This window comes from Schistocerca nitens, chromosome 4 (assembly GCF_023898315.1).
Source record: "Schistocerca nitens isolate TAMUIC-IGC-003100 chromosome 4, iqSchNite1.1, whole genome shotgun sequence".
Lineage (NCBI taxonomy): Eukaryota > Metazoa > Arthropoda > Insecta > Orthoptera > Acrididae > Schistocerca > Schistocerca nitens.
In genome coordinates, this window is record NC_064617.1 from 628,907,455 (window position 1) to 628,929,719 (window position 22,265).

The following is a 22,265-nucleotide window of genomic DNA, read 5'->3' on the forward strand; positions in this document are numbered from 1 at the left end:
GAATAACTATTACGTAAGCTTTAACAAGCTATTTTGAGGCTGCAGTTATACAGGAATATGGCAGTCCACATGTAGCTATGAATGGTCGAGAAATACTGTTATAGGAAGACTGATGTTATTCACTACTTTGACCTTTCATCTTTTGTTGGCAACTGCTTCACGGTTCTCAACCAGAAGGCACGATAACTGATTTAGCTGTATGTCATTCCTGCTCGGCTACACATCGTAACGTAAATAACTGCGCTTGGTAGTTTCAGTTAATAATAATTGTGATAGCGTAAATTTGTTGTCATTCTGACTTCCGGATATATCAGACGATTCGTTCACGGTGTTGCAATTTTTCATGTTTACTCAGAAACAAAAGGACTCCAAGGGTAAATGCTGCCACATTATAATCTTGTAATGTAAATCAGTGCCGCTATTGGTTTTCTGCACCTGTTGTTCACAGGCGCTCCTGCCGTGTTCGTATTGCTCTGGGGGATTGTCAAGAGCTTTGCACCAAGAGCGACGGAGCAGCAGGTAAGAACATCTATCGCTGAAAAACTCAGTTTACATTTATCCATATCTGACTGCCACAATCAGTTTATAGATAATGTAGTATTTCTTTTCTTCCTTGTTATGGTTTTATAGTTCCAGGTTAACACGATACACTCACTAACATTTACGAAAGAAGAATTATTTGTAAGCAGCATCTGTTTTAGATAGAAATATCGTACACTTTTCAACAAATGTTTATTGCCTATTAGAATCCCATCGGAACAGTAATGTTTAAATGTGTGGAATGACCAATTTCGCGAAAGTGAAAATTATTCAGCCTGATGTAATCTATAGTATGTCTTTCCGCATATTATGTCTGGTTTATTACATATAGAGGGTTTATAGACGAACGGAGTGGTTGTAGAAATTAATAATAAATCGATTTATTACTTTATACGGGCAAAGTTTACGGCATACGCAGCAGCAACTGCCCAAACTACGGATGCAGTACCCACTGCACGCTTTTCGTGCTTACTGCGCAGAAGTAGCGTCTGTGTTCAAGATGGCGTCGCGACAGAAAATTCTGTGTGCTCTGTTTTGAAGTGTCCAGATCTGTGCTCACAGTGCAGCGTGGACTTCGTGCACGGCTTAGAAAAGAACGACCACACAAAAATAGCTTAGGTGGGTGGGACAAAGAGATTCTTTTGCAAGGAGAAGAGTCCTCGTCGACTACGCGTATCTGACGCAAACGTCGAAAGAGTGGGCGAAGCATCGAAAGACTGGGCGAGGGGATTGCTCATGTCAAAGACTGCGTTCTGGAAGGTGCTGCGTAAGGGATTATATTTTAAAGTGCATAGAGTGGAATTAGCGCAGCTCCTTACACCAGACGACAAAGTGACAATGCGCGACTCTTAAATAAGAAGGGCTGCAGTTAGAAATGAAGGTCGCTGGTTTCGTAGAAGGACACATCATCCGCGACGAAGTCACTTTCCATGTTAGTGGCAAGGTGAACACACACAACATCCGTATCTAGAGGAGAGTGAAACCACATACGACGGTAGGGCATCAGCGTGCCTCTTCAAAAGTGCACGTTTTCTCTCCGATGTCGCACGCGAAAGTGTGCGGCTCATTTTTCTTCCTACAACAAATGGTGTGGGCAGCTCATTTCGAGGTTCTATGCAGAAGCGGAGAGGAAAGGAATATGTCGAAAACACTGACAAGAAGAAAGGACAGGGTGACAGCACACCTGTTAAGACATCAAGGAATGACTTCCATGGTTCTTGAGGGAGCTGTAGAGGGCAAAAACTGTAGAGGAAGACAGAGATTGGAATACGCCCAGCAATTGAGGACGTAGATTGCAAGTGCTACTCTGAGATGAAGAGGTTGGCAGACGAGTGGTATTCTTGGGGGACTGAAAAGTCAAAAAAGAAATCGTTTAGAGACGTGTTGGAAACCTAGTTATAACCCATTTGAACACCAATTATAATGACTACATTTTGCAACTGAACGGTGCCGCCCTATTTTCACAGGAAAATGCGAGAGATTCTCAGTCGTGTTGAGAAGCAACGCTGGATCGGACGTACTGCAATAGCATACAAAAACCTTCTCTTCTGGTCATACCGTACGCCGAATTTAACAACCTGTGTTTTCTTTCTTTGGCTTTTGTGAAGGAGCGAGTTATGTACTGGAAATGCCGTGTCCTCGAGGAAGTGTTTGATTGGATAAAGTAAGCACTGCACATCATCATGTAGAGCATGCTGCACCGAATATGGGAAGAATCTGATTACCGTGTACGCGTGTGTCATTTGACCAAGGGCGCACATACTGAAGGATTGTGATTAAGGCATCAGACCAAAAACTTGGACAACTGCTGCTGCTTATGTTATGAGATTTGTCCATATAAAGTAATAAATCAATTTTATATTAATTTTTAAAGCCGGGCCATTTATTTATATACACCCTGTGTGTTGAGTAGTCGCACGAACACAGTCACCTGTTCAGTATTCTTTTACTTTTAATAGTAACAATTAAATCGTAATAGGAACAACAAAGCGTCCGAAAGGCAAGAAAGTGTATCTCAGGCATTGCCTTAAGTTCTGTACCTTACAAAACCAAGCTTAACATAAAGTAAATGATATTACACGTAACTTCATAGCGTTGTCAATTCGAATCTTCAGTTTCAGTTATTTTCAATAGTAGCAGTGGTAGTAGTAGTAGTAATGTTGCGTAATTAATATTTCCTTTGATTCTTCAGTTTCTCCCGGCGTATTTGTTACTCGAACAGTCCACGGGTATACTGCCAGTTCATAGTGTCCAACGGGCACAATATTTCGGCGATCAGACATGTCGCCATCGTCAGGTGCGCTGACGAACTGAGCTCATGAGGGCGGGCGGCCGATTTAAATCGCCTCCCCCCGCGGGCCATTCTCTTCGCCGTCCGCGCCCGCGCGCCGGTGGTCGCGAAGACGTGGGCACCGGAATCTGTCGTAGCGTCGATGTGGTTGCTACGTCCGCCCTGGTCGCCAGTTCGTACTTCTTGCTGAGAGTCTTCTTAATTACATTCAATGCCGGGTCCCAAGCCTTGCTGAGTTAGTAGCGGCAATCTCGGTTGATAAGATCTTCCCTGGTGCGAATTTCGATAGCCTCCCTTATAACGCTGTCCCATTATTTAGAGGTCTGAGCCAGGATCTTGGTATGATCATTATCCATCTCGTGTTTCTCGTACAAACAGTGCTCTGCTACCGTCGACTTATTTGGATATTTAAGTCGAGTGTGCCTTTCATGTTCACAGCAACGATCTTCGGTGGTGCGTACTGTTTGTCCGATATAAGTCTTCCCACACTCATAGGGAATTTGGTATATGCCGGCCTTCCTCAAACCGAGGTCATCTTTCACACTTCCCAGTAATGCCAGTGTTTTATTGGGCGGGCAAAAGACGGTTTCAACTCGGTCTTTCTTTAATATACGGCCGATTTTCCCAGATAGTGCGCCATTGTACGGAATAAAGGCAGTGGCTACCTCTTCTTCTGTGACTTCATCTGTCTCCACAGGTTGTGCTGTGTTGGTGGGTGCCATTCCGAGCACCCGTTTTTTCGGAACACGGTTTTGAGGTTTTCCAATTCCTGGGAAATGTTCTATGCGTCTGAGATGCTGCGCGCCCTGTGTACTAGTGTTTTCAGTACTCCATTCCTCTGAGAAGGGTGGTGGCAGCTGTCTGCATGCAGGTACAGGTCAGTGTGCGTTTTCTTCCTGTACATACCGTGCCTCAGGGTACCATCAGCTCTTCTCTTGGCCATGACGTCCAGGAGAGGTAATATTCCTTCTGCTTCGGTCTTCATAGTGAATTTGATGTTTGGATGTATGCAGTTTAGGTGTGTAAGGAAATCCAGGACCTTGTTCCTACCATGGGGCCAGATGACGAACGTGTCATCGACATAACGGAAGAAACAAGTACGTTTCCATTTGGATGACGCCAAGGCTTCCTCCTCGAAGTACTCCATGTACAAATTCGCGACCACCGGCGAGAGTGGGCTGCCCATTGCGACTCCATCGTTTGCTCACAGTATTCCCAATTAAACAGAGGTCAAGACATGCCTAAAGAGGTCGGTGGTCTTCTCGTCAGATTTCTGCCCAATAAGCTCGACTGACTCTCGTAGAGGTACCCTGGTGAATAGTAAAACCATGTCGGAGCTCACTAGGATATCAGTGTCTTTTAGTCTGAAGTTGTCGAGACGTTTCACGAAATTCACGGAATTACGAATATGATGAGGGCATTTACCTACATAGGGGCTAAGTAATTCAGCCAGATATTTTGCCCGTTGGACACTATGAACCGGCAGTATACCCGTGGACTGTTCGAGCAGTATTTCCTTTGTCTGGAGTTACATATCTGCAGTTTGGGCACAATTCGGTATCACGCCGCTGCAGGAACTAAACTACTGATAAAATGAAGTTTCGTACAGTAAAGTGCTTACGTCAGCAGCGGATAGCAACAATAAATGTAATTTATTAATCGATTGGATAAACCTCATACAGCTGGATTGTTTCTGCTGCTGCCGTAAGCGAGTTGCCAAACGATATTCCATTGTATCGATGGGCTGCGTCGTTATGCATCGGCTCCTGTGGCGGCGTGCTACGGTACTTCGGTGCTGGGATTTAAAACTATACCAGGAGTGCAAACATGAAACTGCAAACAACAAAGAAATGTACTATCTAACTTTATTATGTGGGGCTATAATTAGAACTCCATGACCGTCCTTCGGAATGCGAGGGGCTAGTAGTAGCAGTGGTGATGGTTGGGGTGGAGGTAGTGGGGTGGTGGTAGTTGTGTTTTTAGTACAACCAGTAGCAGTGCTGATGTTATGTAGTACTAACAGTCCAAGTTGTGGTTCCGTTTTATATGCATCAAGCTATTATACTGCTCGCACACGAAAAAAAAAATGAAAAGTCTAATTCATTAAACGCGCTTACGATCCTGACGTGCTGCCACTACTTTGTTGACACAGGTGCACAGCACGGAGTCGCTGCTGCGGCACTGCCCGTGGATGAGCCCAGACAGCTACGACTGGATCTACCAGGCGCCGGCCATCGTCGTGCTGGCGCTCAACCTCGTCTTCCTCGTCATGATCATGTGGGTGAGTCGCCCAGGATTCAGTCCGCCCCTGCGAGGTGCACATGCACGCTTATTAATCCTCATTTGAATGTGTCACAGTACTAAAGCGTTTGAAGTTGACCGCGTGTTTTAAGAACTCAAACTGATAAAACAATAAATTCACATTGATAGGGGGAGATTTATGCGCCAGGTCATACCTATTTACTTAATTTGCAGTAAATTTTTCCTTGACGTTAATGGCAGACGTTCATCGAACACACCATAAAACATGCACAGCGTATTGAAAGAAAAGTAACAGGGTTACATAAATTACAGCTGTGAAATATCTTACTGATGGTAGCATAAAAGAGCCAGTAATAAACATAGACAATAACTATCCCATTCTGTCCCTAGTCGGCTTACAACTGAGTCGAATGTTGTGAAAACTGATTTATCTTTTTTAGACAAATCCACAGTTACTGGTTGTTCAGCAAATGCATATATTTTATCGTATATACACTCCTGGAAATGGAAAAAAGAACACATTGACACCGGTGTGTCAGACCCACCATACTTGCTCCGGACACTGCGAGAGGGCTGTACAAGCAATGATCACACGCACGGCACAGCGGACACACCAGGAACCGCGGTGTTGGCCGTCGAATGGCGCTAGCTGCGCAGCATTTGTGCACCGCCGACGTCAGTGTCAGCCAGTTTGCCGTGGCATACGGAGCTCCATCGCAGTCTTTAACACTGGTAGCATGCCGCGACAGCGTGGACGTGAACCGTATGTGCAGTTGACGGACTTTGAGCGAGGGCGTATAGTGGGCATTCGGGAGGCCGGGTGGACGTACCGCCGAATTGCTCAACGCGTGGGGCGTGAGGTCTCCACAGTACATCGATGTTGTCGCCAGTGGTCGGCGGAAGGCGCACGTGCCCGTCGACCTGGGACCGGACCGCAGCGACGCACGGATGCACGCCAAGACCGTAGGATCCTACGCAGTGCCGTAGGGGACCGCACCGCCACTTCCCAGCAAATTAGGGACAATGTTGCTCCTGGGGCATCGGCGAGGACCATTCGCAACCGTCTCCATGAAGCTGGGCTACGGTCCCGCACACCGTTAGGCCGTCTTCCGCTCACGCCCCAACATCGTGCAGCCCGCCTCCAGTGGTGTCGCGACAGGCGTGAATGGAGGGACGAATGGAGACGTGTCGTCTTCAGCGATGAGAGTCGCTTCTGCCTTGGTGCCAATTATGGTCGTATGCGTGTTTGGCGCCGTGCAGGTGAGCGCCACAATCAGGGCTGCATACGACCGAGGCACACAGGGCCAACACCCGGCATCATGGTGTGGGGAGCGATCTCCTACACTGGCTGTACACCACTGAATAGTGCACGGTACATCCAAACCGTCATCGAACCCATCGTTCTACCATTCCTAGACCGGCAAGGGAACTTGCTGTTCCAACAGGACAATGCACGTCCGCATGTATCCCGTGCCACCCAACGTGCTCTAGAAGGTGTAAGTCAACTACCCTGGCCAGCAAGATCTCCGGATCTGTCCCCCATTGAGCATGTTTGGGACTGGATGAAGCGTCGTCTCACGCGGTCTGCACGTCCAGCACGAACGCTGGTCCAACTGAGGCGCCAGGTGGAAATGGCATGGCAAGCCGTTCCACAGGACTACATCCAGCATCTCTACGATCGTCTCCATGGGAGAATAGCAGCCTGCATTGCTGCGAAAGGTGGATATACACTGTACTAGTGCCGACATTGTGCATGCTCTGTTGCCTGTGTCTATGTGCCTGTGGTTCTGTCAGTGTGATCATGTGATGTATCTGACCCCAGGAATGTGTCAATAAAGTTTCCCCTTCCTGGGACAATGAATTCACGGTGTTCTTATTTCAATTTCCAGGAGTGTATTTCTGATGATACTCAGTTTCAAGTCAATCGAACCAGGGGACTGAGGCGGAAAGGTTCATGCTTTGAAGGTTGACAGAGATTTTGATAAAAACTTCATACGCTAATCCTCTTCTTTTTCCGAAGAAACTAATGAAAACATTGGTGAAGAGGACAAATACAGGTGATAGTAGATGAAACATTGTGATCGAATGTTTTGTTTAACTGTGAAAATTTCCTAGTAAAAAATATTCAAGATGTCCACCGTCAGACAAAATACACTTTGCAGCTCTTGTAGCCCACTGCTGTGTTGCTGAGCTGAGCTCCCTAGTACGGTCCTTTACTTGAGCACACGCATGTAAAATAAGAGTGAAGTGCGCACTGAAATGGTCAGTAAATACAGCAGTACGTAGCCGAACGTCGCTTTTGTTGGAATGCTGGCGAAGAAAGACGTGCGACTGGCGCCCATGATATCGGGCACGGATAAAAGAAGGGCATATGATGATTTGAACTTTTTTGTTCAGAGTCAGCAATACTATCATCCCTCAAAGAATGTACTTTTCCTCTTGGTTCACCTTGCAGAATACCTAATCATCAAATAACATCAAACACACAATTCTGCTTCTACACCATAAGTAAAACCAGATATACCTGAGTAACCTATGGATTTCAGTAAGTAAAATATACCAGGTGACAATTACTGAACTATACGAAATAAAGTCGTTGTAACTTCTGAACGGTTCGCGTTAGGACTTTCAAACTGCACCGTTGGCCGCAGGGTATGATGGGATTTACATACGCACATGGCTTGTTGTTGTCGGCCATTTGAGCGTGAAAATGTCAGCGTGCCTGAGCATATAGCGCTTAAGACGGCCTACTATGCCATCAATAACAGCCCACCTGCAGCTCAAAGGAAGTTTTCGACGAATTCAAAGTGAATACAACCGGTCCAATCGTCCTAACAATCAAGAATTTGATTCTCAAGTTTGAGAGAACGGGTAGTGTTCGTGATAACAGTACTGGCAAATGTCGGTCATCCGAAAAGGATAAAAACGCCTGAAAACATCGAAAAGAAACGCGCTGTGATTCAAACCAGTTCCCGGAAATCGATCACAGGAGTTGCGGGCAGGTGAGAAACAACCGGGAGACACTGTGACAAATTGTTGTTGAAGACCTGCATCTTTTCCAATACAAAATTCAAACCTATCAGTCACTAAGCCCTAGGGACCTGGAATAGTGGTTGTGTCTCGTCAACATTATTGTCCAGAGAATTGACGAACAGGACTTTGATGTGAATATTATTTGCCATAGCGACGAAGCCCACTTTCATCTCGATGGGTTCGTCAATAAGCAAAATTGGTGCATTTGGGGGACTGAGAATCAGCATTTCGCGATGGAGAAGTTTCTTCGCTCTCAACGGGTGATGTGTCGCGTGCAGTGTCCACTCATGGAATAATCGGCGCAGTATTCCTGGATGGCACGCTAACTACCGGAGGTAGGTGAAGATTTTTGATGATGATTTCATCCCCATTATCTAAAATCATTGGGAGAAGTGGCAACAAAACGACTATTCACGTTGGTGTGTGGAATATATGAGTCTGGCGACATACCATCTGACTTTCGGAAAAGCATCATCCACACAATTCCGAAGACGGCAAGAGCTGACAAGTGCGAGAATTATCGCACAATCAGCTTAAGGGGCTCCGGAACGCCCTATACTTGCAATGTTAAAATAACGCTTATAAATTACATCTTTCCTCACAAAGTATTTGGGGTAGGAAGTTGAACTTTTTACAGATTATTTATTGGAATATGGGCTACAACTTAACACAGGGATTTTACAAAATTTTAGTTCAGTTATTAAAGATGATTTTTTTTCAATTGCAATGAAAATTCACAACATTTTTTGCAATTTTTTATTTATATATTCAAAAATATACAGTTTTTTGGAAAAAGGCTGTGTTAAATTATGCAGAAGGTACTGTGTAACATTTACTGAAAGTTTGAAACAAATATGTTTGGAAGATCCTTAGAAAACATGTAATTAGTATGAGAAAATAAAAGTTTTGGGAATCGAGCGACAAAGATTGGATTAACTTATTAGTGCATTCCAGGTCCATAGGATGGATTATCTTCATCCTCTGCAAACTCCTCCTCCAGCTTCCTCTTGTTCCTCCTCCTGATTACTCTTGCTTGTATTTCTGGACTCTTTACAGCCCTGTCTGCAACCCGAAGGCGTTCCTTGTCTAAAGCAAGCATCGCTCGTACCATGTTAGAGCCTATCTTCATTCCCATATTTCTAAATACCTTGCACCTTACAATGTTGCCATCATTGAAAGTCGCAACAGCATCATACACACCAAAGTGAAGTGTTTCTATTCCAACAAATACAGTCTTGGGGATTCTCGACCATATAACACTATTTACACTTTCATTGGGGTTTTGAGTTTTTCCGTGAATACATTTTTTCAACAGTTCAGGTGCTGCTAAGTCTCTGAAAATAGGTTTTATCACCTCCATTATTGCATGAGGCAGAATATGCTTATGAGTGTACACTTCACCAGTTAGCAATCCTTTGTTATATTTACACCAACTGTCTTCTTCTTTGGGACACAAGCTATGTTGGGGATTTTCATCGGTTGAAGAAGTATGAAAAAAAAGAGCCCAAACAGCCTTCTTCATTTCGTCGACACTTTGTGTATTTTGCCTAATAGCCATTCCATAATAGTTCTGTATTTTGTCAATTACACTGTCAGTTAACCTTCCCTTCCCATCCAACCCTTTACCATCACTGAGTTTTTGTTTTTTGTACGAAGCTTTCAGTCGCCGAAGTCTTGTTCCCATTCGCTTCTGTACGTGTCCAATACACTCAAATTTCTGCACTACAACATCATCACCATAGGGCTTCAGTCCTTGAACATGTTTGAAACATTTAGAATCACCGTCAGCAAGGTAATTAACATATCGCACTTTATCACACGCCTCAGAACGCTGGAATATACTGGCAACACCAGCCACTTCCATTCCTCCACTATTGCCACTATAGTTACCTTTGCAATTATTTTCATTTGTACCCTTATATTTTTGTGGACATCTACAATACTTTGATATTACTGCTACATCTAAGACTTTCCCTGTATACATACTGGTGGCAGATACTACACCATGAAGAGATGTGTGTTCCCGTTTATGCCAGGTACCATCGAACGCTGCAGTCAAATCTCTGTCACCATTATTTTCCATTGCTGCCTCTTCCACAGCGTTCTTCATAGATTCTATACAGACATCTTCTACTTTAGACCCTATTAATTTATTATAGGTCGTAAACTTGGTTGGGGGATTTGGAAGATTCATGATGCCACAGAAAATTGCACCTGCAGTAGCACCCTTACCAACTGAACACAAGGAATAAACAAATCTAATGTTGTGTTCGTAGATTTTGCTACCATTTTCTTCAGTTGCAGTTACTGCAACACTGTTCCAAAAGGTGGTCATGTATGAACACTTATCACATTTCAGTTGTATTTCACTAGCAAGTCCTACGTGCTTTATTATGGAGAGTTCCAGACCAACTTCATTACAATGAATACATCTTACACAGTTTGAAAAAATTCCTTTGAGAACCGACATATCAAATATTTCATTCACATCCGATTCACCCATAAAACATTCATAGTTTTCACTCATTGAACCAAGCTTCTTCTGTGAAGTATTTTCTTTCCCACTTTGCTATGGGCAGGTGTACTTGAGAGGTTAGGTTCACTCACTTGGTTATCGTCTTTATTGTTTACAGTAATAACACATACCTTTGACTTTCCAACATTTCTCCTTTTCTTAAAAGCCTTCAGAGGATTTCTAATAACTTTACTTTTACTCATTATTATACTTCAACAAAACAGAGATTCAAGAAACAGAATTAATTACGAATATTTTCGAGATAACGACAGAGTAAAAAATCATGAAACAATCGACAATCACACCAGCGATATATATTGAACCATCACAGGTTAGCCACAACACATACTTTATCTCACATCACTAAAATGTACCTGATGAACACGGACGTTAATAATAACACCATTTGACAGCAGTTTAACAGCGCCACAGTGGGTCACGCCCATGTAGAACACATTTCAAAAAAAATTTAAAAATAGTTGTAGTCTTCGGAATTGAATAAATTATATATCTATTAAAAGGTAATAGTCTGCAGATTCAGAAAACGCAAAAAAGTAAAAATTGAACTTTTCATGATTTTGAGCCTTTCCGGAGCCCCTTAACAGCTCATGCACCGAAGCTGCTTACAAGAATAATATACAGAAGAATGGAAAAGAAAATTGAGAATGCGCTAGGTGACGATCAGTATGGCTTTAGGAGACGTAAAGGGACGAGAGAGGCAATTCTGATGTTACGGCTAATAATGGAAGCAAGGCTAAAGAAAAATCAAGACACTTTCGTAGGATTTGTCGACCTGGAAAAAGCGTTCGACAATATAAAATGGTGCAAACTGTTCGAGATTCTGAAAAAAGTAGGGGTAAGCTATAGGGTGAGACGGGTTATATACAATATCTACGACAACCAAGAGGGAATAATAAGAGTGGACGATCAAGAACGAAGAGCTCGTATTAAGAAGGGTGTAAGACAAGGCTGTAGCCTTTCGCCCCTACTCTTCAATCTGTACATCGAGGAAAATGGCTCTGAGCACTATGGGACTTAACATTTATGGTCATCAGTCCCCTAGAACTTAGAACTACTTAAACCTAACTAACCTAAGGACAGCACACAACACCCAGCCATCACGAGGCAGAGAAAATCCCTGACCCCGCCGGGAATCGAACTCGGGAACCCGGGGTACATCGAGGAAGCAATGATGGAAATAAAAGAAAGGTTCAGGAGTGGAATTAAAATACAAGGTGAAAGGATATAAATGATACGATTCGCTGATGACATTGCTATCCTGAGTGAAAGTGAAGAAGAATTAAATGATCTGCTGAACGGAATGAACAGTCTAATGAGTACACAGTATGGTTTGAGAGTAAATCGGAGAAAGACGAAGGTAATGAGAAGTAGTAGAAATGAGAACAGCGAGAAACTTAACATCAGGATTGATGGTCACGAAGTCAATAAAGTTCAGGAATTCTGCTACCTAGGCAGTAAAATAACCAATGACGGACGGAGCAAGGAGGACATCAAAAGCAGACTCGCTATTGCAAAAAAGGCGTTTCTGGCCAAGAGAAGTCTACTAATATCAAATACCGGCCTTAATTTGAGGAAGAAATTTCTGAGGATGTACGTCTGGTGTACAGCATTGTATGGTAGTGAGACATGGACTGTGGGAAAACCGGAACAGAAGAGAATCGAAGCATTTGAGATGTGGTGCTATAGACGAATGTTGAAAATTAGGTGGACTGATAAGGTAAGGAATGATGAGGTTCTACGCAGAATCAGAGAGGAAAGGAATATGTGGAAAACACTGATAATGAGAAGGGACTGGATGATAGGATATCTGCTAAGACATGAGGGAATGACTTCCATGGTACTAGAGGGATCTGTAGAGGGCAAAAACTGTAGAGGAAGACAGAGACTGGAATACCTCAAGCAAAGAATTGAGGACGTATGTTGCAAGTGCTACTCTGAGATGAAGAGGTTAGCACAGGAAAGGAAATCGTGGCGGGCCGCATCAAACCAGTCAGTAGACTGATGACCAAAAACAACAATCCAAAGTGACCCTGTTCTCTATACGATGTGGCTCATGCAATACGGAGCTCGACCCCGTCGAAGCAGGAGAGTGTTTGATGTCCTGGAGGCGGACTTTGGGGACTGCATTCTTGCGTTGGCGTACCCAGAGGCCACTGGCATCTGTCTCGATTGGCCACCATATTCTTCGGATCTGAACACATGCAACTCCTTTTTGTGGGGCTATATTAAAGATAAGGTGTACAGCAAACACCCCAAAACCATTACTGCGCTGAAAGCAACCATTCAGGAGGTCAGTGACAGCATCGATGTTCCGACACTTCAGCGGGTGATGAAAAATTTCGGTATTCGTCTGCATCACATCATCACCAAAGACGGCAGGCATATCGAGCATATCATAACCTAAATCTGAATATCTGTAGTAACGTTTACATCTTGCATAATGTGTGTGTGCGCCGTAGTTTGTAATTAATTTACGTTTTTTTTTCATTTAGTTCAGTAATTGTCACCCTGTATACTACACGTCGTATAACAGTGCAGCTATGTGGCACCATTCGCGCTGGGAAAATAAGAAAATTCCAGAAGATGGTGAGAGTGCTTGAAACTGAACGTGACTCACGTCTGGTATATTTCCCATCTACATAAATTAAAAGTATATTAGCACTGCATGTAATAGATAATTGTAAGGAGTGTAGATAGTAGCTGACACTGAGGAAAATCGCAAGACAGATCTTATCGTTTGCAGTGTAATAAAATTCTTAGAGACTTAGGTGAACTATTCAAGCATCAGTGACGTATTGCATGAGCCACAAGTTTTTCGTTCTAAATTTTACAGTGTTTGTCATACCTATGAAAAATGCACAAGCATAAATTTGCAGCACTGTCTGTATGGGATTAAGAAGCAATATGGGGCCACTATTAATTATTTTATACAGTTTAGTCCGGTATAAGAAGAAGTTATGTTGAAAAAAACTATTTAAATAATTATTACCGTTATAAGATTCCCAGGCAGGCAATGTGTAATCTGCTCCACACAGAATATGAGCAGTGAACAAATGCTGCACGAGTAGTTGCTATTATGTCCGCCGTCTACTTTTGCCAGTGAGAGGCATCAGAAGACCTCTTCCTGATGAGCGGTCGAAATGGGGCGAGCAGTGTAGCCATTCTCGTGCTGAGCCCCTTCCCTTCCCCCCCTTCCGAGCGCACCGACCCAGCCTCATTCGCCACTGCCAGCGCCGCGGCTCTCGAGCGTTAATCTCGCGTGCCGGTTGAGCAGCGTAATTAGTCGGCACGTAGCGTAGCCTAGTGCAACGCCATTGTGCGTGATACTACGCTCCGAGTAACCTCAAAGAGGTTTATAAATTCTGCCCGCCACACGGCCATTCATTTGGGTGTTGCTCTACTTCTCTCGCTTCCTTTATGTTGAGCAACACTGCACAAAGCTATTGTCTCCTTCCATCAGGGCAGAAATATGATTCGCCGTTTCATACGTAGAACTCTGCTGACACATTTCCGACACGTTGCGACTCTTACTTCCTGTCTGACTCGGTTAAGGACTGTGACAATTCTCCTACTGTGTTAATTATGGTTGTTGTGAATTGGCAGGAGCCAATTCACGGGGTTTGGAGGAAGCCGAAAGGCACGCGTTAAGCTCACGCAGACTGGCGTGAGGTCTGGAACAGTTAAGGGAATTTTTGGTAGCAAATAAAGTACGTAGTTGATGTAATACTTAACTTTAATCCATAATTGTAGAACATCGGTCTGACGGTACAGGCATCACAAGTTAAATATCTATTGATAATGGCGCCTTGCTAGGTCGTAGCAAATGACGTAGCTGAAGGCAATGCTAACTATCGTCTCGGCAAATGAGAGCGTAATTTGTCAGTGAACCATGGCTAGCAACGTCGGCTGTACAACTGGGGCGAGTGCTAGGAAGTCTCTCTAGACCTGCCATGTGGTGGCGCTCGGTCTGCAATCACTGACAGTGGCGACACGCGGGTCCGACGTATACTAACGGACCGCGGCCGATTTAAAGGCTACCACCTAGCAAGTGTGGTGTCTGGCAGTGACACCACAATGGTACTGTCGCTACCGACGTCATTACGCACTACATGATCATCTGATTTTATTTGGCCCGTTGCAGTACTGGTATATTTTATCAAGAACCTCTGTGATGAAAATCACAACGAGGTGGGAGTATCCAACTCCTGCGTCCAGAATCATTACTTCCACAATTCTTTATTCATTTAGCTGGACGGTTAAAAGTGGGGCCAAACGTGAACTCCGTATGAACTGAAAAATGTCTCGTGGTCGTGCGGTAGCGTTCTCGCTTCCCACGCCCGGGTTCCCGGGTTCGATTCCCGGCGGGGTCAGGGATTTTCTCTGCCTCGTGATGGCTGGGTGTTGTGTGCTGTCCTTAGGTTAGTTAGGTTTAAGTATTTCTAAGTTCTAGGGGACTTATGACCACAGCAGTTGAGTCCCATAGTGCTCAGAGCCATTTGAACCATTTTTTTGAAAAACGTCTAAAATCTAACTACTTTCCTTCTACAAGTTACTACAGTCGTACAAATTTTCCGAAATAAAAACTTCCCGCAATCGACTATGGTTCAAATGGCTCTGAGCACTACTTAAACATTAGTAACCTAAGGACATCACACACATCCATGCCCGAGGCAGGATTCGAACCTGCGACGGCAGCGGTCGCGCGGTTCCAGACTGAAGCACCTAGAACCGCTCGGCCACACCGGTCTGTGAAGTGGATTATAATGGTGGTTTATTTGTCATTATTGGCCAGTTTTGGCTGTTATATCGTAGTCATGCGATAATTTACGTACATGGAAACATGACAAAATGCTGTCCAGAGGTCGTAAAGTGGCCAAAATATTGTCATTTTAGACATCACAATCATGATACACAACCTTACCCCTTGGGAAAATAATTCAACCAAAGTACTGCAAGAATAAACACTGTAGAGCAAAACAATCAACTTGGAAATGAACGGGAAGGTTGATATAAAGTAGATATTTGCAATTATATTATTATCGGCTTTCATTTCCAACACAATTTTAATTGAAATCACTACAAAATGATAGTTGGAAATTTTGGAAATTTGTAGTAAGTTCCTATCGGACGAAACTGCTGAGGTCATCAGTCCATAGGCTTACACACTACTTACTCTGACTTAAACTAACTTACGGTAAGGACAACACACACACCCATGCCCGAGGGATGGCTCGAACCTCCGCCGGGGGCAGCCGCGCGAAGCGTGGTAAGGCGCCTAAGACCGAGCGGCTACCCCATTCGGAAAAATGATAATCAAAAAGATCATTGTGTTGTTGTGAGCTTGACAGTGAGATGGATTGTTACCACCTGAATAGCTACAACACGTTTTATGGAGTAAAAGTATAGGAGATACCATTATAACTCCGAAATCTGTAGAAAGTTTATTGCATCCACTCATGCACAATGAAACAGCTACGTTGCAGTAGATTGTGCGTTAACCTGCGCGTTTAATATCCAGAGGAACTGAAGAGTGACTTTAGACAACAATTCCCAGAACTTCAATAGTTGAGCGACGATCAAAATGTTTCCGTTCCACGGCCATACAAACCAGAATCGGTGACCCAGTCAGGAAAAATCGCCGTGAGCATTGTTGAGATAATTCCATCGACACACCATGTTGAAGATACCCATTCCATACATTCCATAAAATACCTTGTCCTGCTGCCTGAGCAAATTCAGAACTGCCAGATATGGTTTTTTTTTTTTTTTTTTTTTTTTTTTTTTTTTTTTTTTTTTTTTTACTGAAGGCGTGGTAATAGCCTAGGGAGAGATGAGGACTATAGGGCGGTAGGGCGGGTGCTCGAGAGTTTCCCACTTGCGTTGGCGTGACTTCTCCGTTACATTTGTGGCATGGGGACGTGCTTCATCATGAAGCTGCAGCTAGCCTTGTCACAGTTTTCCCGGATGTTTCTCTTGGCCCATACAAATTCTTTATTCTCCCGTGCATGTCTACCGCTGTCTGTCCCTTAGCAGCCAAGAAAATAATAACAGCTCGTTGGTCCAGGTTGGACTTGTTTGTTAATAACGTCGCCAAATTCATTTTTCCGAATTTGCCTCACGCACGTCGGAAAGACACGAGCGCCACACTAATCCCTTGTCTATAAGTCGGTGCTTCTACACCCGCATCGGAGTCACGCTACGTTGCTGCAGGAACGTCCCCAGACTGAAACTTTTTGATCGAGCATTACAGTTTCTAGTTGACTGAATTTAACATCATACTCAAAGGGATTGCTAGTAGAAATTTACAGGGCTGTGTTTCTATCAGTTACTGTACTTCCAACCCCTGCTGCAACTGCAGTCGGTGATCAGCTGCTGCGACGTCCTAGACATGTTTACCTCTATATGTTTCGTCGGCAGAATGCAACGGGTTGTGGCCAGTCACCCACGAGTGCATGTGTATCTGCTTTACAAGCAGCAGTTGGTGAGCTCAAGGAGGCTGTGCAGACTACCTTCACCAGTCACCTTTTCTTCGTGTACTACTCGCGTGCATTTATATCAAATGGTGCAAATGGTTCTGAGCACTATGGGACTTAACATCTGTGGTCATCAGTCCCCTAGAACTTAGAACTACTTAAACCTAACTAACCTAAGGACATCACACACATCCATGCCCGAGGCAGGATTCGAACCTGCGACCGTAGCAGTCGCGCGGTTCCGGACTGAGCGCCTAGAACCGCTAGACCACCGCGGCCAGCTGCATTTATATCAACAGTGAAAATTATATACAAAGAGTAACACTTACCCCCCCCCCCCCTTAGTTCAGCAACCATTACCAATAGTTTATCTGTTAATAATGTCGTGTGACTAGGGCCTCCCGTCGGGTAGACCGTTCGCCGGGTGCAAGTCTTTCGATTTGACGCCACTTCGGCGACTTGGCGTCGATAAGGATGAAATGAAAATGATTAGGACAGCACAATACCCAGTCCTTGAGCGGAGAAAATCTCCGAACCAGCCGGGAATCGAACCCGGGCCCTTAGGATTGACAATCTGTCGTGCTTACCACTTTTTTTTCGGGACCTTTGCCTTTCGCGGGTAAGTGCTATACTAACTTTTTTTCCATCTATTTTTTTATTTTTTGTGCCTGCCATCTTTTTTTTCTTTTTTTTCCAAAGAGAAAAAAACACCTACAACATGAGCACAAGTTGCAGGTAAGCAGAAATCAAATAAATACCTCTTGTGTGTGAAAATAAAAGAAGACATTCTTCATAATATAACACAATGTCCTTTGCAAATCGTAAAACATAAAAGGTAGATATATTTCCGCAACGGCCTTTTTTATTTGTTAACATCTCACCATCAGCAGCAACACAAATCTTTTTTTATGTAATTTTTTTTGGGGGGGAGCACAGGAGAAAGAAAACAAATAGGCTGCATATAGAGCGCTATGCGTGAAACTGATAAACACGTGTAAGGGAAAAAAAACTTACAAGGGAACCTCCCCATCGTACCCCCCTCAGATTTAGTTAAAAGTTGGCACAGTGGATAGGCCTTGAAGAACTGAACACAGATCAATCGAGAAAACAGGAAGAAGTTGTGTGGAACTATGAAAAAAATTAGTAAAATATACAAACGTAGTAGTCCATGCGCAAAACAGGCAACATCAAGGAACATGTAAGCTCAGGAGCGCCGTGGTCCCGTGGTTAGCGTGAGTAGCTACGAAACGAGAAGTTCTAGGTTCAAGTTTTCCCTCGAGTGAAAATTTTATGTTCTTTATTTTCGCAAAGTTATGATCTGTCCGTTCGTTCATTGACGTCTCTGTTCACTGTAATAAGTTTAGTGTCTGTGTTTCGCGACCGCACCGCAAAACCGTGCGATTGGTAGACGAAAGGACGTGCCTCTCCAATGGGAACCGAAAACATTTGATCGCAAGGTCATAGGTCAACCGATTCCTCCACAGGAAAACACATCTGATATATTCTATACGACACTTGAGACGGCATGTGCGTCACATGACAGGAATATGTTGTCGACCCACCTAATTTGTACACTTAGCGAATGGGTAAAAAGACTCTTCTACCTTGCCCGATTTGGGTTTTCTTGTGGATGTGATAATCACTCCTAAAAAGTGATGAAAACATAAGAGCTTGTCTCATAAACTGAAAATAAAAAATTAAACATTTCGCTGGAGGGAAGATTTGATCCAAGGACCTCTCGTTCCGCAGTTACTCACGCTAACCACAGGACCACAGCGCTCCTGGGCTCGCGCTATTCTTGATGTTGCCTATCTTATGCATGGACTACTCAGTTTGTATATTTTACTAATTTTTTTCATAGTTCCACACAACTTCTTCCTGTTTTCTCGATTGATCTGTGTTCAGTTTTTCAATGCCTATCCACTGTGCCAACTTATAACTAAATCTGAGGGGGGTGCGATGGGGAGGTTCCCTTGTTAGAAGAGGAGGAGAAAAGAAAAGTGAAATAAAATAGGAATACTTTCTGCGCCATGCTCCACTTTGGCGTGCCATCAGAACAATATACATTCTGTCATTGACTATTAAAGGGGAACGTGGGATCGTCCAGTCTTGGCTGGCACGGTTCGTTGAGATTCCAGCTTTGAGGCGGGTTGGTGAAAATACCCTGCAAGTAGTTCGCGAAAGTGGCCCGATAGTGTCGATGTCGGCGAAGGGTGTAGTGATGGAGGCGTGCCCAAAAGTCCGCCGGATAGACGATGTCGTCCCGGAAGAGGTAGTTGACAGCCATGCCACTAATCCATGTGATGGCGTGCCATTTAGCCGATGGAAAGCAGGTCGTGTCGGGATATATCATCATGGTAGGAGAAACGTGATGTGGTGGTACTCGGAGGTAGAAAACCACTATCTTCTGTACGGGGGTCCACACAGCTGCTGCTGGCCCACACTCAAAACGATGTAAATCTGTATGTTTGACATTGCACTTGAGGCACATGGGTGAGTCCACCAGCGCGATGCGATGCAGTTTCTGTAGTATACTTGCCGTTGACGATAAGGTACTGCCGGCCGCTGGTGGCCGAGCGGTTCTGGCGCTACAGTCTGGAACCGCGCGACCGCTACGGTCGCAGGTTCGAATCCTGCCTCGGGCATGGATGTGTGTGTTGTCCTTAGGTTAGTTAGGTTTAAGTAGTTCTAAGTTCTAGGGGACGTATGACCTCAGCAGTTGAGTCCCATAGTGCTCAGAGCCATTTGAACCATTTGATAAGGTACTACATAGCGGTGATGTCAGTGGTGTGATATGGTTGGTGCATCTTTTTCCAAACTGTAGGCCATTAAACCTGGGGGTGACGTGTTTCGACGGGGTTGCGGGATGGAGACTTTCGGAGAAGGCAATAGATGTCGCGGGTGGTCGTATTCCTGGTCCTGGGGAGCTCGGTGCATATGTAGCTGTACTCCAAAAAGAAACGGCCGATATGTGACATCGGAGGTGGGATGTGTGCCAGAGACGTCGGTGGGCGTCTCGAAACAGGTGCGAGCTCGGTGGTCAACATTCCAGTAAAACTGGCAGTTTGGCTTTTCCATAACCGGAGCATAGTATTGGTGTAAAGTGCCGTAGTCCTGACTGATCGAGGCCACCGTCCCGCTTCGGTAAGGTGAGAGCTTCATTATGGACTTTGAAGATGTGTCCAGAACAAACAAAATAGCCAGCCGAAGACCGCCTGTAATCTGGCCGCCATTGTCGCAGTGATGGGCAGAATCTGCGCTATATGGGGTATCCAGGCTGCCAGATGGGTATTAACGAAGGTGACTCTCTGGCACATATTCAGCGGGCGTAGTATGTGATTTTGTATGTTGGCCCGGATGCGTTGCAGCAGCGCCCGAAAATTTATCGCCGAGGTGCGGCGAATGTCTCGCGTGTACACCAATCCGAGACAGCAAAGGGTGTCCACCAGTTGAAAAGGGACTACGCTGTCTGCGGGAAGGCCGCGGCCGATTCTCATGGCGCATGATTTTGCCACGTTCATAGTGCTCCCTGCCCCTGCACCGTAACGGGTAATCCACTGCATCGCAGCTTGTACGTCGGCTGCTGAACGTACGACGAGGGCCAAGTCGTCCGCGTAAGCTCGGCAGCGGAAAATATGATCCCGGAGTGGAATACCTGTCAAACGTCGCCGTAATCCGCAAATGAGTGGTTCCATCGCAATGGCATAAAGCACCTTCGACAAAGGGCAATCCTGCCGTACTGAGCGTTCTATCCGTATAGGTTCTGTAAGTCTACCGTTGACGAGAAGTCTGGACGTTGCTCCACGAAGGAGCCGCATAATCACTTGCATGAATGTCGGGTGAATTGCCATTCGGTCCATCACTATGTTGAGAAATGCATGATTGACGCGGTCAAACGCTTGTTTGAAGTCGATGGGGATTAAAGAGCCTGGCAGTCGCGAGTGTGTTGCCACAGCGATCACATCTCGATATTCACTGAGGGCTGTCTGTATATTACGATCGCCGCCTAAGGATGTTTGTTCGTGGGAAACAATGTCTCGTAAGATATGTTTGAGTCGCACTGCTAGAAGGCGTGTGAAAATCTTGAAGTCGGAATTGAGTAACGTGATCGGCCGATAACTGTCGAGTCGTGTTCCTCCTGCGGGTTTCGGGACTGGTATGAGTAAGCCTTCCATGAACATTGGTGGCGGGTTGGCCGCGGCGGACAAAAGTTCCCAGTACATGTCCCTCCATCGTGGCAACATCAAATTTTGGAAGGTTCTGTAAAATTCTAGAGGTAAACCATCCGGGACGGGAGATCGAATCAGGGACCCTTTGGCCACAGCACCTTGGACGTCGTCGGTGGTCACTTCAGAAGTCATGAGGGTTGCAGCTGCTGCGTTTAGAGTACCAAGTGTCTCCTGGGCAACCTCAGCAATGGACTCTGCACCGGCAGGTACTTCTTAATAGAAAAGTATATAGTGCGTTGTGAATCCATCCGCAATGGTAGCTTGCGAAGTCAGCCGTCGTCCATCAGGTAGGTCTAAAGTTGTCATTAAAGCCTGTCGGCGTCGACGAACATTTTGAACAATATGATGCATAGAAGGTTCTTCACCGTTAATCCTATCTTGGCTGCGTGCTCGTACAATGGATCCCTCTAGACGGCATCTGGTCAAGGTTAAAATATTTGCCTTGATGCGTTGAGCTTCTTTTAGACGATCCGGGGATGGAGGATGATCCATGCGTTCACGTGGAACGCTATAGTAGAAATCAGTTGTGTGGTGTTTCCACCTGGCTTTGGCTCTGCCATAGTGTGTCAAGGTGCGTCGGATGGCCGGTTTGGCGCATAGTAACCACCACTGCTGTGTGGTCTCGTAACGCAGAATACGTTGAACACAGGTGTGCCACGTGTCGGTGACCTGTTGTCGACATTCAGGGTCCCGCAGTAGCGTGACATTGAATTTCCAAGGTCCTGCACTGCGCCATATAGATTTTCGACGTAGGTTCATGGTACAGATGTACACTCCTGGAAATTGAAATAAGAACACCGTGAATTCATTGTCCCAGGAAGGGGAAACTTTATTGACACATTCCTGGGGTCAGATACATCACATGATCACACTGACAGAACCGCAGGCACATAGACACAGGC

At 44.9% G+C, this 22,265-nt stretch overlaps 1 protein-coding gene across 1 annotated transcript in view; it reads left to right on the forward strand.

The window, feature by feature from the left end:
- LOC126252476 (diuretic hormone receptor-like) overlaps window positions 1–22,265 on the forward strand; it is a 1,022,674-nt gene that overhangs the window by 921,907 nt on the left and 78,502 nt on the right. The window contains exons 9-10 of the mRNA XM_049953370.1: window positions 449–519; window positions 4,983–5,111. Of these exons, the coding sequence (XP_049809327.1) occupies window positions 449–519; window positions 4,983–5,111 (200 nt within the window). The remainder of the gene's footprint in view (window positions 1–448; window positions 520–4,982; window positions 5,112–22,265) is intronic.